At 42.1% G+C, this 16,323-nt stretch overlaps 1 protein-coding gene across 2 annotated transcripts; it reads right to left on the reverse strand.

Moving 5' to 3' along the window:
* Positions 1-456: 456 nt before the first annotated feature.
* On the reverse strand, positions 457-15,978 carry LOC311268269 (oxysterol-binding protein-related protein 7-like). Of its 2 annotated transcripts, XM_084371806.1 has the most exons (23): positions 15,716-15,978; positions 13,365-13,585; positions 12,260-12,403; positions 12,037-12,090; positions 11,745-11,858; positions 11,389-11,556; positions 10,716-10,863; positions 10,399-10,517; positions 9,905-9,988; positions 9,636-9,792; positions 9,061-9,194; positions 7,914-8,006; positions 7,359-7,539; positions 7,173-7,244; positions 5,718-5,932; positions 5,489-5,626; positions 5,326-5,389; positions 5,161-5,239; positions 4,442-4,586; positions 4,110-4,260; positions 3,733-3,859; positions 3,523-3,645; positions 457-1,497 (listed from the first exon to the last, which is right to left on the reverse strand). In XM_084371806.1, exons 2-23 carry the CDS (start codon positions 13,530-13,532, stop codon positions 1,389-1,391), a joined length of 2,787 nt encoding a protein of 928 aa, XP_084227932.1. In that variant the 5' UTR covers positions 13,533-13,585; positions 15,716-15,978; the 3' UTR covers positions 457-1,388. The 2 variants fall into 2 exon arrangements, with proteins under 2 accessions (XP_084227932.1, XP_084227933.1); XM_084371807.1 differs by lacking the exon at positions 7,914-8,006.
* Between the last annotated feature and the right edge of the window lie 345 nt (positions 15,979-16,323).

Here is a 16,323-nt window from a genome sequence, read left to right on the forward strand (position 1 = left end):
TGGTAGCATGTTGCAGCCAGGTGTCATTGTCTCTGGTTTAGGTTGCATTAGCTCAGAGTCCTGTTGCTGTTCTGAGTTGTGTGCGATGTTTGTACAAACTGATTGCCGATGGCAAAAATGCCTGAATATACATGTTTAATTCAATACATACATTTTGAAGTAGTAACATTGTTACGATGCCATGTTTTGTTTGTAACTAACACATAATGTAACAGAATCCTGGGATTTGTAGCACAAGTTAAATTAAACAATAACTACATATGGTGCTTTTCACAGATTTGAAAGGCATGTGCATTTCTACATTACTTATAATAACGTGATATCAAAAACGTTTTTTTTCTGCTCAGTTCTTTGGCAAATTCAAATTAACTGAGTCAAATTAGTGTGGCAAGTAACAGAAGTCCCTTTAGATGGAGGCCCTGAGAATGAACAAAAGACAAAATGGAGGCAAACAAATTTGATTATGGAACCTTTAATTTGAAACAAGATCATTAAGAAAAAAAACATTTCAAGGGCTTTTAACAGTTGTCTCTTTTCCTTTATAAAAATCCATTGTTGAAACATCGATAAAAATACTTCATTGTATCAACAGAGATCCAAGAGATGCAATCCCAGTCTGTCTGCTCATTCTGAACATCGACAATTCATACAGGTGAGAGGAAAAATGCAAGGCTAACAGGACTGATAGATTTAACCAGGGTAAGGACACAAAAAACAGTGTATCACCAAGAAAATACACAATGACACAAGTAAGACCCAGTGAGAAAGAAAGTAGGACAGCACCATTTCACCTGGAACACACCTCACAAGCACCAGAATCGACCCTGCATGTGTTCTGGATCCCTCCACAATGTCGTAAAAATGAGCTCGACTAAAACATTTTTTATAAACAAGTTAAAACTCACAAAAGTACAACATAATCCCATTAGACACTTTACATACAGAGAGAGGCCTCAATCCTGACAGGAAAACTTGATTTTTAAACAATTTTCTCAAGGGGAGCAATAAAACTGGTTTTCCAAGTTCAGATTTAGTTTTGAATCATAAACGATTACATTGAAGATCCCCATCATGGTCAGAGGTAGGCGAAAGGCTGGAAAGACATCAGGCCTTTTCCAATCAGTCTTCATTTGTTACATAGTGGCACCTCACCTCTTCAAGGCATAGAACACCACATGAGAGGTTCATTTATGCTTCCAAACACCCTTCTCCTCTACATGCTGGCAGCAGTGCTCAGCAGCAGACCTCTGGATCTTCACTCATGCACAGATTAAAGGACTAACATGGGTACAATTAAAATCAGTTTTACTAACAGCGGGGCATATCATTCATCCTCATCATATTACCATGTGTTTTATGGAGCCTCAACTAAAGTTGGGTGCAGTGTTCTACCACAGGTCCAGATTTTCAGTCTTGGCGAAGCCCGGGTCTTGGCGGAGCTTCCAGTAGGTGTCATTAGACAGCCACACCTCTCTGCCAGCCTCATCCAGAGATTTCCTGATAGTAAACAAAAGAAAATGGTTCTCTTGGAAAAATTGTGTTTGTTTTCATAATAACATTTCAATGAAATGTCCTGATATGTCAGGCCAATCACAACGAATATGATGTGGGTTTGATATGTAACAACTAAGATGGCTGTCGGAGGGAGGTCTGTTTTCACAGGGGCAGATCTGGAAAAACAAGTAGAGCCAGAATATTTTAATAGTTTTCTGTCAGGTTTGAATGAACTTTGGTTTACAATGATCTGCAAGGTGAAATTACAGTTTTTGTTAATGGAGCCTGGCATCTTTGAGGAGAGCGATAGAACGGCTGATTCCGGTTGAGTAAAAACAATTTTACTTGTTTGACAACATTATGGAAGGGTCCCTACAGAGATGGACCTTTTCGTTAATAATGTGAGCCAGTCAGTGACAAAAATAGCACTTTTAGGGGTTGTACATTGACAGGCACAGTTGCCTTTGAAGATTAGTGTGCAGCCATTGCAGCATCACAGCTCATCTCTGCATGCTGTGGTCTGTTCACATTTTTCCCGTCGCTAACTGGAACAACACACAGTTCATAATGCTTACTGGTTGTGGGTCTGTCTAATGTGTCCAAAGGCAATTTGGTCTAAGCACTTGGATAAAGCCCATTGGAAATCAAAAGATGAACTTGAAGATGTTCAAGACTAATTTGCATTTAGAAACTGGTATGGCGACACCAAGAAAGATTCATTCACAAGAAAACTGGAAATGGGGAAACGGCTTGCCTTCTCTGTCCAAAAGTGACAAATACACCCACCAGCACCTCTACAATTCACTTAAGATGTCATATAGTGTTTGTTTGATCTGTGCAAAAGCTGAAGTGAATAAATGGTAAGTGGTTTTATGGGGAGGCCATGTTCTCCAGCAAAGTAACTTCCTGAGATCTTATCATCGCTGTGAGGTTGCCAGGCAACCAGCAGAGACTCCACGGAGTAACTGCGCCTCACCAAGTAGTTAGCTGGGTCCCAGTTCAGTAATACATATGAAGTCCACACAGTATATACTACATACCAACTGTCATAGTTTATCGTTTTAGCAGTAAATACACAGAATCTAAACAGTCAACAAAGCCCCACTCTGGAATGTAACTGCCAGTTAAACTAGAAACATCAAAAGAGTTTTCCTAAGATATAAATAAAACAAATTGTAAGATATGCAAGAATTAGCCACCCTTCAAATTCATACTTATAACATATTAGGGGGAGCATATCACCAGTGTACTGCTAACTGCAGCTAATGGCAGCCGCCATTAGCTACTGTAGTTAGCTCAGTTAGCCATACAGCTAGCGATATGGACAGTGAACTAGGGGGCCAGTGGTGTATTGGTGTTTACACCGCTAGCACAATGCTTTGGACATGGATGGGCCGGGGGTTAGCTGGTTAGCATGCTAACTTCAGTAGGTAACTGTAATACAGTACATAGACAGATTAGGGATCGAAAGATTTTTTGGGAACACTGCATAATGTAATCCTGCTTCAAATAAGTGTGGGAGAATTTGGTAGTACATAACCCATCATAAAACAACAAGGTTTCGTTCATGGACTGGTTTTTGTATAGATTGAAACCAGTACAGTGATCTGAACTAGTAAATACATTCATAGGAGATGCTGGGAGGCCAATTTTGTTTCCTACAACTCAGAATTCTTTGTCAGATTTGAGGATATAAGGCTAGGTGATGTCAGAGTTATCTCAGCTCGGACAGAGAGTGTGCTACAAACTGAGATGCTCGATTGACAGATGTGGGAATTTAGGGGGCATGGAGAGTCTAGTGAAATGATGTCACTGGTTGCATTGTGGGAAACGTAGGATCAAGCATTGTTGGAGCATGAATCCTAACTGGAACTAGAAGTCTGAATGTCTAAGACAGCTGTGTCTTTTGAATTCCCCCGTCACTGGGATAATATCCCTGAACATGTTGTTCATACAAGAGGCAGGTTGTGGATAAATGTGTACTGGGAAGTTTTCCTTTCCAAAAGGTTAAAAAACAGATCTCCTCACCTGAAGAACCTCGGGGTGTGCTCCTCCCCAGTTTTGGCCATCTCCTTCCTCCTCTCCCTCTGCTTCTCCTCTACCTCATCCTTCTTTTTATCTGCCTCCACTACCTTTCCCTCCTCCAGGAGCCTGATGATGAAGAAGGCCAGGAATTAAACAACTGGTCAATGAAACACCCAATTTTTCAATTCAAATGAATAAAAGTCCTGTGTGTACCTCTGGTCCGGTCTAAAGCGTGTGTCTGTAGGTGGGAGGATTGCCTCGAGCTCAGGCGTCAGTTCATTTAGCTCTCTGGCGTAACGTGAGAAGCCGTAGAAGTCAGAGTGGTCATCAGGCTGCACATCTAAACAAGAAATTACAACATACATTCAGTTGCAAAGGAAGGTGTTCGACAACTAATTCCATCAGCAAACCAAGTATTTGTCAGTGAAATTTACCTGTATTTGTAAATCTGTTATGCATCTTCTACAACACTTCAAGAATTTAGTAGCTGGCTTGTAAGCGTAAATTTTATTAGAATGTGACTCTATAGATGAGGTCAACAGCTACATTTCTCGAGATGTTTCCAGTGCTCAGATGAGGATGCTACTCACTCGGCTTCCAGATGCACTTTGGTTCGACCAGGGTGTCACAGAAAATGCCCTCATGCCAGAGGCCTCCAAATCGATGAACCACCTCTCCAGCCCGGTTCAGAACCACACCCTGCACCTCATTCTTATTGTTGTCTGAGCTCCAGTAGCGAGACTGAAATATATAGGAAAGAAGAGGTTACGGTGGTTAGAATAATGGGAGAAGAGGACAAGAAAAGTACATGTCCTTTATCCTGTCTTCTAACTGAACGAGCAGATGCACAAACAGACTTTAGAGGACAGGCTGGCTGTATTAGGACATCTGTGAATGTGTGTGTATGTGTGTGTATCCTAACCTTGACAAAGGTGATCTTGCAGGTGCAGATGTCGCTCTGTGTGTTTCTGATCACCACCTCACCATAGTGCTCTATCCAGCGCTGCTGACTCAGCACGTTGTGGATACACGTCACTGCCTTGTTCCATTCATAGTGATCACCGGACCTGCACACAAATGATGCTTTGACATTAAACAGGTTTTTTTTAAATCCAAAGTCAGCTATAGGCGCATGCTTGACTGAAACTGCCAGAATCAAAAAGAAATTAAAGAAATGAATGGCTCAGTAAATGCCATTAAATGCACCAAAAATACTAAAAATTGACAGAATATTGTTACAGATAACATATACATAACAAATTATTATATCCTTTATTCATTTCTAATGTTGGTTCCGACTACACAATAATTAGTCTGTTCTGGTCACTGGGTCAGATTAGGTGATTAGAGTCAGAAACTCTCGGTGACCGAGAGACATGACAGCCTAGACGACCAATCATAGTTTGCTGTCTTTAATGTGTGTGATGTCATTGGACAGAAAACACAAACCTCTGTCTATACAATCAACTATTGCTTCTCAACATAATCTGTTGACTGTATAGTGTGTATATTATGCCAGCACACTGTTTTCAGTATTGTACAAGCAGGTTCTGTATTTAAACTAGCAGTCATTTTTCCAGCTGTTGTATATCTAGATGCTGCATTGTGTTCCAGCTGTTAAGTAGTAAAGCTGTGGCTCACTTGGGCAGGGTGACGTTGACCTGTCCAGAAGAGAGGACCTCCACTGACTTCCCCCAAAACTTGTTCTTCCATCTCTGATCTGAGAGCAGACAGAAGCAGACAGAGCATTAGGTTTGTGTCCACTCATACAGTACAGGCACTCATCGTGATGCACTCAGCTCCTACCTTGCCAGAAAGTGAAATTTTTTGACTCTGCATGGCAGGCAGAGACGGGTGGGTGATGGCTGACCTGAAAACATAAAAAAAAAAAAAACGGCATTACAGTAAGCTCAAAACTCAGATGCTGACGTTTGGTCAGCAGGTTTCTGTATCCGACTCCACTGGTTACCTGCTCGCTGACGTAGTGGAAGCTTCTGTCTTCTCTATGACTCTCGTAGGTTTCTCCCAGAACAGGGTTAAAGGGTTTGTAGCCATACCTCCAGGATGCCCAGGCATATCCAGAGATGGAGAACACTGCCACATAAACCTGGGGACATTTTTTTAATTAATGAACTTCCCACTGAACTCCACTGTATCTTAGCTCTGGGTGGTCAGGATTCCAAGTAAGCCAAACTCACCATTCTCTCATAAGGATCCTCAATCTGGTTGGCAATGTCCAGCAGTTCAGAGTACTCCAGCTCTTCACTGAGTCTCTGCAGCAAAGACACAGGCTCATTGAGAGCGACCGGCATGGAGACTCTGGACAGGTCCTTGCCAATGTTGTTGTACAGGATGGTCATGATGCCGATGTGGCTGTTGTCTGTTGCTGGGGCGGGGATGGTAGTGCGACGGCCTGGATCATAGAAACACAAATCACTACAATTAAAAAAGGAGACATCCGGAAGGGCTACTCTTACTCACACTTATTTTTTTCAGCAGATTATGACAGATTCAGCTGGCAGTACGTCTTAGCTTGGCGTTCGCAGCATATCATCTCTGGTTCAGGTTACCGAAGCTTGGCACTGTGTGCAGCGCTTGTGCAAACATCGACTGCCACTTGGCAAAAATGCCTGAGCATACATGTTTACATCAAGCTTTCAAGACATAACATTGATATGATGTACCAAGCTTTGTTTGCAGAAAGAATGCAACATGTAAAATCTGCAAATTGCACAAATGACTAATTTCTCCACAAAATCCATATTTAGTTTCACTTTACATGGAAATTCATTTATTTTTAAAGGTTATTTAAATTATGTTGATAGTGCAGTTTACATCATGTGTATAATTTGTTGAATTTTCAAGGAATTGAAGGATATGAAAGGCAAGTGACTGGTGAGCAATCCTGGCCCCATCAACAACTCGTCCAAATATCTGGACTTCACCACTCTTACAGACTCGTGAACTTTGCAGGAGTGCTGAGGGCTGTCCAAACCCTCAATTCATCCAGTCCACAAGAGCCTTCAAGATTTCTGCAGACTTTCAGAGTCTGTTTGAGGTGTGGACTTCAGACTTCACCGATTTCATTACCCACAATTTATTGCAATATGGACGCGATGTAAATCTTTATGAATGGGTAAAACAATTACTAACCCATTACCCCATAATATTATTTTAATAGTGTGTAGGCTACTATTGAACTTGCCTGTCACACACCGCACAGCCAGACTGCGTCACCCACCACCACAAGTAAATTCTCATCCTGTGGAAAACCTATCGTGCTAGATTTCTGCATGCGAAAACCAATTTCTTGACCATGTATATGTTCTCCCTTGTTTTCTAAATTAGGTATTGTGAGTGCAATCATTACAAAGAGTTAAGACAGAGAAAGTGGCAGCTGTATATGAGGAATGTTGCATTCAGTGATGCGTCATTATACTCAAAATATCTTAAAATAAAATCTAATTTAAACTGAACCAGGTGTGGTGAATGTTTGTTTGCTCTTGCTGAACTTGTCCTCTCACTGCACCATCAGGAAGCAGCGTCTTTCATCTCTGGTCTAAACCCAGTCCTGGAGAGCCCAGACTGGTGAACCAGCAGTACACATGCTCTGCACTCACATAAAAAATGGGATAAAACAATGCTGGTGTTACCAGTGTTAGTGGGCACTGGGCGGGGCTTGTCAGTAGCACTCAGACTGGCCCGGTAGTTGAGGGTGGCAGCAGCTGAGGAGGAGAACAGATGGTTAATCTTTAGTATTTTTTTGCTCAGAAATTGTTTGAGTGGCAGGCAGTATGATCAGAGTGCTACCAGCGACTGGACGGTAGGTTAACACTCACCGTGTCCCTCCTCAGGCTCCGAGGTGCTGGTGGTGGTGATGTCACTCAGGCCCGACTCATCCGAAGCCTCTGCCTCTGATGAGCTCTCGCACACAATCACTTCACTGGCATCGAAATACTCGGCCATGGACTCTGCCACTGAGGGCGCCCGATGAGGGTGGCGACCCATTGAGGGCGTCCTCTGTGAGGGAGCAGAGGATAAAAGGATCTGTGGTTCAAACTGCAGTTTCATGTCTCAATTGAACAGATTGTACAATGAAAGAACTGGAACCAGACTAGCCAGCAGGCATGTGAAGTGTCAGGCACACAGACAGGAAACATGCAAAACGCAACCACTCACTGCACACACACAGCATTGGAAGGTCGGTACTCATCCACAAAATGTCTACATGCATTATCCTGCCAGGCCGCTCCTGGCAGGATAATGCATGTTGTATGAAGTGACTAACCTGAGCCACACCAACCTGAATGCAAATGGGTCACAGTGAGACAATGAAACAGACATGCACAAAAAGACAAACTGTTTCACACATCCAGGCACAAGGCAGTACGCACCTGGTCAGGACGAACGGTGCAGAAGGATTCCTCAGTAGAGTCAGAGGACAGGGAAAGCGAGTGGACTTTGGTCAGACGTGACTGTATGTCAAGCTAAACACACATGCATGGACATGCACATACACACGGACCAGCCATGCAAGAAACAAGAGGAAGGAAAGACAGGGGATCAAACACAAATGGTAAGATGGTTAATGCAGACTCCGTAGCCTTCACACAATACGAGGTGTGGATCAACGTTTGGCTCTGTTGTTCAACTGTCACCAGTTGCACAAAACTGCATCTGGGTTATGAACTATAGGCATTTAAAATGGGTCAATCAGGTCTTTGCCTGGTCAACACCCATGTTTTTCCAACTGTAATGTAGGCCAAGATAAGGTAATTTTACCTTAGGTTATTTCAAATTGTTGTCTTGAAGCCAAACATGACTAAACCCCTCTGGCTTGATTCCATCCCTGCCCTCTTCTCAATGCAGACAAGAGGGCAGGACTGAACTGACCCGCAGTGACAATGCAGGACGACAGCCAGCTGCCAGGCAAGCACCAAAATAAAGCCCAAAGTCACAACAACTGAGTACAGTCACATGCAGCACGGGCGGAATACAAGCAGGCAACCAAGAAGAAACCTCATGCAGCACCACACAGGAAGGATTACCGAGTGCCGTCAGTTTGACAGCTGAAATCTACTGACAAGTCTGAGTTTCAGTGTGACAACAATCGTGCCGTTTGTGTCTTTGTGTGTGGAAACAGTGTGAGAAAAGACTTGAGGTGTGTTCCTCCAGGACGCGCCTGTGATAACTTGTGTATGTTCGCCTAGAAACAACCCAAACCTGCTCAACAGTTTCACCAACAGACAGCGAGGGCTGAGCCTCCATTGTCTTTTTGCCAATCAGTGTTAGAACTCTGGGAGAAATGGTGAGGTGGTGAAAAAGTGAGCCGACAGGGAAAGACAAATAGACACTTCTAAATTCATGTCAGTCTTTGTTGTCGTCTGTTTTTCAGCTTCTACGGGAAGAGGACATTTCTGAGTTTTGATTGCACATTATCCAGTTCAGATGTGTGTGTGTGTGTGTGTGTGTGTGTGTGTGTGTGTGTGTGTGTGTGTGTGTGTGTGTGTGAGTGTGTGCGCGCGCGGGAGGGTGTGTTACCTCAGTCAGTGTGCTGCACAGTGAAGCGAGCTGCTGCGAGGTGTTGTGCCTCAGGTCCGGGCCTGTCCAGGCCTGCCTCACTCGCTCTCTCTCCAGGGTCAAAACATCATGAATTGACTTGAGAGAAGCGTGAACTGCAACATAACATCAGAAACGTATGGACATATGACGCTGTGGCAGAAAGTAGCAGGTATCAGCTTGGGGCATTTTTTTCCAATACTTTAACTCTTTCTAGTTTATTCAAAAATAAATAAATGAAAGAAAAAAAAAATGTGCCTGAACCTAAAGTGACATTTCCTAATAGTGCAATTTTACAAAACTATTTAATACATTAAAAAGGGCTCCAAGTTACAATTTGCATGTAGCAACGGCAGCTAACATTAGCTTAGAAAAGTCTTTGCCAACATAAACTAACAACCAGCTTCCAGCTCAGCACAGCAGTTCCACATTGACCCCGTTTAACTCATACTGCAGGAGCTATTTCAGAACTAAGGTTTCTTCCAGTGTACTGAGCCCTGTCGTCTAGTTCAATTATTATATTTATATTATATTATTATAAGATGAGAGTTCTGTACCCCTCTGAGAAGCGGTGCAGATGTCCTGGTGAAGTTTCTTGGCCTCGGGTGAGGTGACCTGAGGGTTGGACAGCTGAGTGTAGACATAGTCAGGGATGGACTGAACCGACGCCCCCAAACCAGAGCTGCTGTTCGTACTCAGGTGGCTGGAAGTGAACTGGACAGGACAGAGAGGATTGTTATGGTGTCAATCAGAGATTTAACTTGTTCAACAGATGATGTTTTAAGATGAATCACAACAATGCATGAGAGGTTAAAGTCAGTCCTACCAGTCCCCCATCAACGCGGGACAATGTCCTGGCGTGGCCGATTGGTTTTCCCATCTTCCGCTTGGGTTTCTCCAGGGAGAGATTCTAAAACAGAGACAGGGTTATACAGTAGCTTCTCTCTAAATACAACGCCACATTTTTATATAGCTGAATGTTTACTTATAGACTTTAACATATTTGTTGTTTGACTTCTGTACTGTACACATAATGACACATCACAAGTGTACAACGTGATGACATGAAAGACAAAAGCCTCAGCTTTTAGCTTCAAAAAGAATGACTGCTCTAGCTATTCTGTTTTTTTTTTTTGTTTTTTTTTGTGATCATTTCAAACAGGACCATCAGCGGTCTTCGGTGGTCAGTTCGGGGCCCCTCACAGGAGGTCCGTATCAACAGGGTTAAATAGAAGGCAATTCATCTCAGCTCAATGTTATTTTTCAAATTAAATACTATGAAGAATCAGACACATTCACAGTTGCCACCAGAACACTCACCTGCATGCTGATCCGCATCTCCAGGTCTGTGTTTGTGATTGGCAGGCCTCCTTCCAGCCAATGGAGTCGCTGAATGAGCTGGGCTAGTTCGGTCAGCTCTGCCTGACAGCGAGCCAGGTCTGATAAACAAAGGGTCAAAGGTCAGAGTTCAGAGACCACACACACAAAAACATTTTGCGCATGTTCCTACCAAAGACGGTGAAGATCACATCAACGTGTTCATATTCTGTATTTCAGCAGACGCATGTATGCACTCTGACTGATGAAATATGACTGAACCAGGATTCACTATGGCTACAATGACAGGTGATTCTGACCGTTGGAGGTTGCGTCAATGTCCTGGGTCTGCTGCAGCCAGGCTGACACCTTGTTGGTCACTCCTGGGTGGGAGGTGATGACAGGAGCGGGGGCGGGGCTGCTAATCTCTGGTTGGTACACTGATGCTGAGCTGGCGTACTGAGGAAGCTGGGCAATCACAGCACATCACAGTTAAAGTCACAAAGTGAAGCCAAAGACAAGAAAATGAAGACGTCCTCCCATTTTCTGGCTTGTGGGCGATGCTGTAACTAATGGTTTGTCACTGACTCAACTTATCCATGGATAAAAAAAATATTTTGATAATACATTAAGAATAAAAAAAACTCTTGACAGCTGATCAAACAAGACAGGCATTTTAAAGAGATAAATTTAAATCGCAAAGTAACTGATCAAGTATTTGAAAACAATGACAGTCTTGCAAAAGAGGTCACAACAGGGCTTTTACATAAGTTGAGAGGTATGAAGACAAATACAAAAAAAAAATGATTATGTTGATGCCACTAATCAATCAACCACCTCCCACAAATCTTTGTGCTTTCCTGATAGCACAGAAACAACCCACTCAGGGGTGATTTTCTTAAGAATGACACAAATTTGAGTGGAGGAGTTGCAGTCGTTTCATTCAAATGTGTATTTTTGCTAAAACTGAGATTAATAGGAATCTTTACTCACTGTTGCTCTGTTTTTCTGGGCGAGAGAGGCCATGGTGGGCAGGTTGCCCTGACCGATGGAGAGAGCGTGAAGGACCCCATGATGAACACTCATCGCCTCGTTTTTCCTAAACACACGGTGGGCACACAGCTTGGTGAGCCAGATATAGAAGAGATCATGACTCTTTGCCTAGCAGGGAGGAAGGAGAGGGAGAAAACAACAACACACAGGGAGTCAGTAAAGAGGGGAACAAGGAAAAATTGAACTGAAATCAAGCTTTTCAGATGACAATCTGTAGCTCAGGAGCAAGAGGTCTGTTGCTTATCATTCTACAAACACCTCCAGGGTCCTGGAACTTGGTTGTGTTGTATTGGTACCTTGAGGTGGTAGAGGTTGTCTCCAGCATCCAGGTCTATGCGTTTGGATTTCTTGTTGATGGACATGACAGCCAGGCTTACATCCAGAGAGCCATGGAGTTTCCCTCTCTGAATCTAAAACACAACCACCAAGTGTGTTTTAAATAGTTTTTTTATTTACCATTCCATACATTTACACAGAGCTGTTAAGAGCACACTTGAATCAACAAAATAACACAACAGTTCATGGCTGACACTATCACTGTGTTGAGAGACAGTGTACTGTTGGCAGCTGTGGTTTTTCATGACTTACATCTTGCTGCGTCTTTGAGTACTTGAGAATTCCTTTCTCCAACAGGAAGTATCTCTGAAAAAGGACCAATCACAGTGAAGTGTTAGAAAGAAAACAAGACGATCCAGTAAACGCTGGAATTGCATGAGGTTACTGATAAGAAGGTAAAATAGCTCTACAATAGCTCAACAGATTGAAAAGACCGCAAACAGAGATGTTCACATGCTGCCCAGTCTGTGCTCACCTTGTGCCAGCCTTTGAGCGGGTACTTCCTCCTCTTCATTAAGTAGCCCTCGCAGATCCCGGGGATACTGAGGTCCACAGTGGAGCCGGGAACTGAACACATATCCAGATGCTGCAAGTCGTCCAACACCTCCCAGTTACGAGACTGACACAGAGGAAACACACTCATTATTACAAAACAAACCAGATGACTGTAAGACTGTATGGTCCATGCTGTTGCTATGATTTTTTCCCCAAAAAATACAACAATATCTAACAACGTTTGACAGCATTATATGCCCTAGAGTGAAGTTACCCACAACAAAATGACATCCGGCCTAGGTTTGTTCTGGTTGTGTGAACATGTAAAGTTGAAATGCTGAAGTTTTTGTGGAATGGACATTATTCAACCCTTGGCAGACTAAAAGGAAACCTAATGGAGTTCAAGATAGAGATAACATTTAAGATGATAAAAATACTCTGTCAAGTCTAACCTGTGAGACTTCCTCAGGCATAATTCTGGCATAAAGTGGTAGAAGTTGATTCACGTGAACTCAGGAGCTGCAATGATTAGTTGATCGTAAGAAATTTGCAAACTATTTTGACAATCGTTTCAGTAATTTTTCATGCAAAAATGTCAAACCTTTCCTCATCCCAGTTTCTTAACTGTGAGGATTTGCTGCTTTTTTGTCATTTATGTTAGTAAAAGAAAGCAAGTTGAAGACATGTCTTTGGGCTCTGGGAACATTTTCAAATGTGTTTGACATGTCTAGATGAAAATATTCATCGTGAATATTATTGGAAGATCAATCAATTAGGGCCTTGGCATCGGCAAAATTCCTGAATCAATTCAACTCCAATTCAATTCAGTATCGATATTTCATTTGCATTATCAATTTAGCTTGGATATGAAAGGGATCACAGAGAACTAATGCTGTAAATTGTACTATCTACTTCATTGGCAGAAGGAAAGAGGTGCATCTGTAAGTAACTAGAATGGAATATACAATACGATGAACTAAATAGGGATTAATGCAGCCAGTAGGAGTTCTGCATTCATTTATTTTATTTCCACATACTGAAAACAAAGCCATACAGTCAGATTCTGTACCTGTGGGTCTTGTTACCTGTTTTGAATATTTGGCAGAGCCGGTGCTGCTGCTCCGTGAGTGGCCAGGTTTGAAAGTGCTGGCTGGGGATTTGTCAATGCCGCTGATCATGGACTGGCTGCTGCTCAGAGGGGGGGGACACACCTGAGGGTCCATTGGAGCGATGTAATGAGGAAAGCGCTGCATGGAGTTAAAGACCTTCAGAGCCAGTTGTATATCTCATGGCAAAGTACACGGCACTGTGGAAGTCCAGAAAAAGTGTAAACAGTACAGTGATGGACCAAATAATCCAGACAATGAGACACTAAAAGAAAGTTCCAACAGAATAAGACCCTGAAACAAAGAACTTTTAATAGATTATGAAACAATCTCAATGTACCATCAGTGAGACAATTGTCAATTGATGTATAGTTAAAGCTCTAAATGCCCGTCACAGAGTCGGATTCAAAATAATCTGGATAAATCCTACAATTCAGACTTGTGCTGCAGGATGATCGAGGAGTCTCACAGCCTGAGGAAAGAAGCTGCTCTGTAGTCTGGTGGTACGTTACAGCACTAAAACAAAGTTTAATTTGTCTTATCCTCGTTATCTTTGTCTAAAGGCACCACCACAGTCAACAACAAAAAAAATAAAGTTCCTTGTAGCTGCTTTAAGTTATATAGTCATCTCGTTTTAAAATCAAAAATCTGTTTGTTTTTTTAATCACAAGGACACATGCAATGTTCCACATACCTTTTTGCTAAAGTCACCTTTTCAGAAACTACGAAAGCCAGATTGAAAAGGGAACACATGAACATTTCCACTACAGAAAACAATTTGCATTCTCAAGCAAGTTCAAGCAGGTAAAAGTGTGTTTACAACGGCAACTACAAAATCTGTCACAAACAAATACCACATTCTTCTCGCCCCTTACAGTGTTGTGTAACGTCATGTACACATCACATATATACATTCAGATATATCGGAGACAATTTTTCCTCTTCATCATCGAGCAAGATATGCCTTCAACAAAAAGTTCACCCAAAAAATAACATTTAGTTATCGTCTACTCAATCCCTTCGTCGATGGAAAGTCAGGTTAAATTTCGTAGTGCACAAAACATTTCTGGAGCTTCACAGCAAAACAGCCTTGCAGCATTCTCCTAAACACCTGAAGTAGCTGGGGAAAACAAGTTTCTAGAAACCCCAAGATCCTAAATTGATTTCAAAAGACATCATTTACACCCTCAACATGAGGCCGAGTTTGTGCACTCACTTCAGACGGAGTAAGCTTTTAGCTTAGCGGCTACAGTGAAGAAAGGAGTGAACATAAAGTCTTTTCAAATCAATTTGTGATCTCATCTGGAGACTTTGATTATGCTGGATGAGCTGCATGGAGCCATTTTATGTTTTTTGTACCTAAAACAAGTCTCCATCTACTTCTGTTGTTGCAGATGCCGCAATGCCGTTTTGCTGCAGAAATGTTTAGTGGACTATGAAACGTTGCCCAACTTTCCAGCAACATGAGGCGATGACACGAGGAGATGATGACTAAACTTTCATTTTTGGGTGAATTTTTCCTTTAATTGCTCATTAAGGAATTATCATTGTCTCTTAAAAGACAATTATCATATAGTTCTAAACGTTGGTTGTGTCTACCGGCTCGTCAAAGTCCAACATTTAATGGAAAGGCTAGTTATAATACACATTTGTACAAGTGCAATAAAAGCCATCACCTTATATCGGTGTTGATGTAGGAAGTCTGAAAGTTGCTATATCATTAGGTCAATCAGACAATGAAATGCATAATGAGGATGAAACCAGTGAACGGATGGCCTATTGAATATGCAGTGGCTCTTCCAGCGCCTCTGGAAAAAAATTAAACACAACACACCCCCTCTCCAGTCGCTGGCATTCCTTTTTCTCATTCAGCAGGTGAAAACAGACGGAAGAGGAAGTGTTGCATGTTGAAATTCCAGTCAAACGTTTTGAGAAGCCTGACTAGATTCTGGTGGCAGCCATTATCACATGATGGTGTGTTCAAGGAACACACAGATGAAAAGAAATGCGTGACATGAGTTTGTCAACCTTCAGGAGGTTTTACAATACCATTTATACTGTGCTTCTTCTAGTAGCTTCCATTGTCATAGCTCTGAGATTGAATTAGGGAACTGCAGTAAATGCTGTTTAAAATTTACGTCATCACTTCATATGTTAAAACATATATACTGATTTTATCCATAGCCCCCACTCCTCACCTGAATTTGAAAGGAAAAGTGCGCGCACACACACACTACAAGAGGTAATACTGATGACAATATAGGAAACACAAGTAATACCATGAGTCAAAAGAAAGCAACACCTGAGTGACAAGAGCAAATTAAACACACCTGTGTTGGTCTGATGTCTAACGAGCTGCTCCCTCAGTAGTCCACAAGCAATTCCTTTAACTTTCCTTCAAGAACAACTGCAGAAAAAATCCCCTCAAAGTTCCTTTGTTACAGCAAAGTCACACCACAAAAGGGATTTTCCTCTGAACATTACTTTAGCATCAAAATGTCCTGTGAAAAAGTCCCTTCAGCTCTCATCTGTGTTCCACTGAGAGCAATGCCACACCTGACTGATGGTGTGCTTGTCAGACTGGTGCATATCAAAGCCAGCAGGTATCTGGGCGGGGCTGAAAGTAGAGCACACTCTCTCAACCTGACCTAACAGGCCTGCCAGCTCTGTCATCATGAGGATCTCTAACACATTTGTTGTGAGCAGATGTACTTATCTAGAAAAGTAAGAGCCCCAAATCATATTTAATTATCAATCCTGCAATACAAAGGCAAACAGTAAAGGTGGAACAAAAACAGTATTTACAGTTCATAGAAGCATAAATCACACTTTTAAATGTGATCAACTGTCACATTTATTTTTGCAGAACAGGTTTTTTTTTTTGGAAAGTTAAAAAAGAACGTTCAGTTCCACAGAGTAATTATTCAAGTCAAGAGAA

Source organism: Pagrus pagrus (assembly GCF_965226575.1).
Source record: "Pagrus pagrus genome assembly, chromosome: 13".
Lineage (NCBI taxonomy): Eukaryota > Metazoa > Chordata > Actinopteri > Spariformes > Sparidae > Pagrus > Pagrus pagrus.

Excerpts from the sequence above, each read along its gene's own strand:
- LOC311268269 (XM_084371806.1), bottom strand. The coding sequence starts at position 13,532 with ATGCAGCGCTTTCCTCATTACATCGCTCCAATGGACCCTCAGGTGTGT. Across the intron at positions 10,518-10,715 it reads CATTGACGCAACCTCCAACG|ACCTGGCTCGCTGTCAGGCA; the intron begins GTCAGAATCACC and ends TTTGTTTATCAG. Across the intron at positions 9,989-10,398 it reads AGATGCGGATCAGCATGCAG|AATCTCTCCCTGGAGAAACC; the intron begins GTGAGTGTTCTG and ends TCTCTGTTTTAG.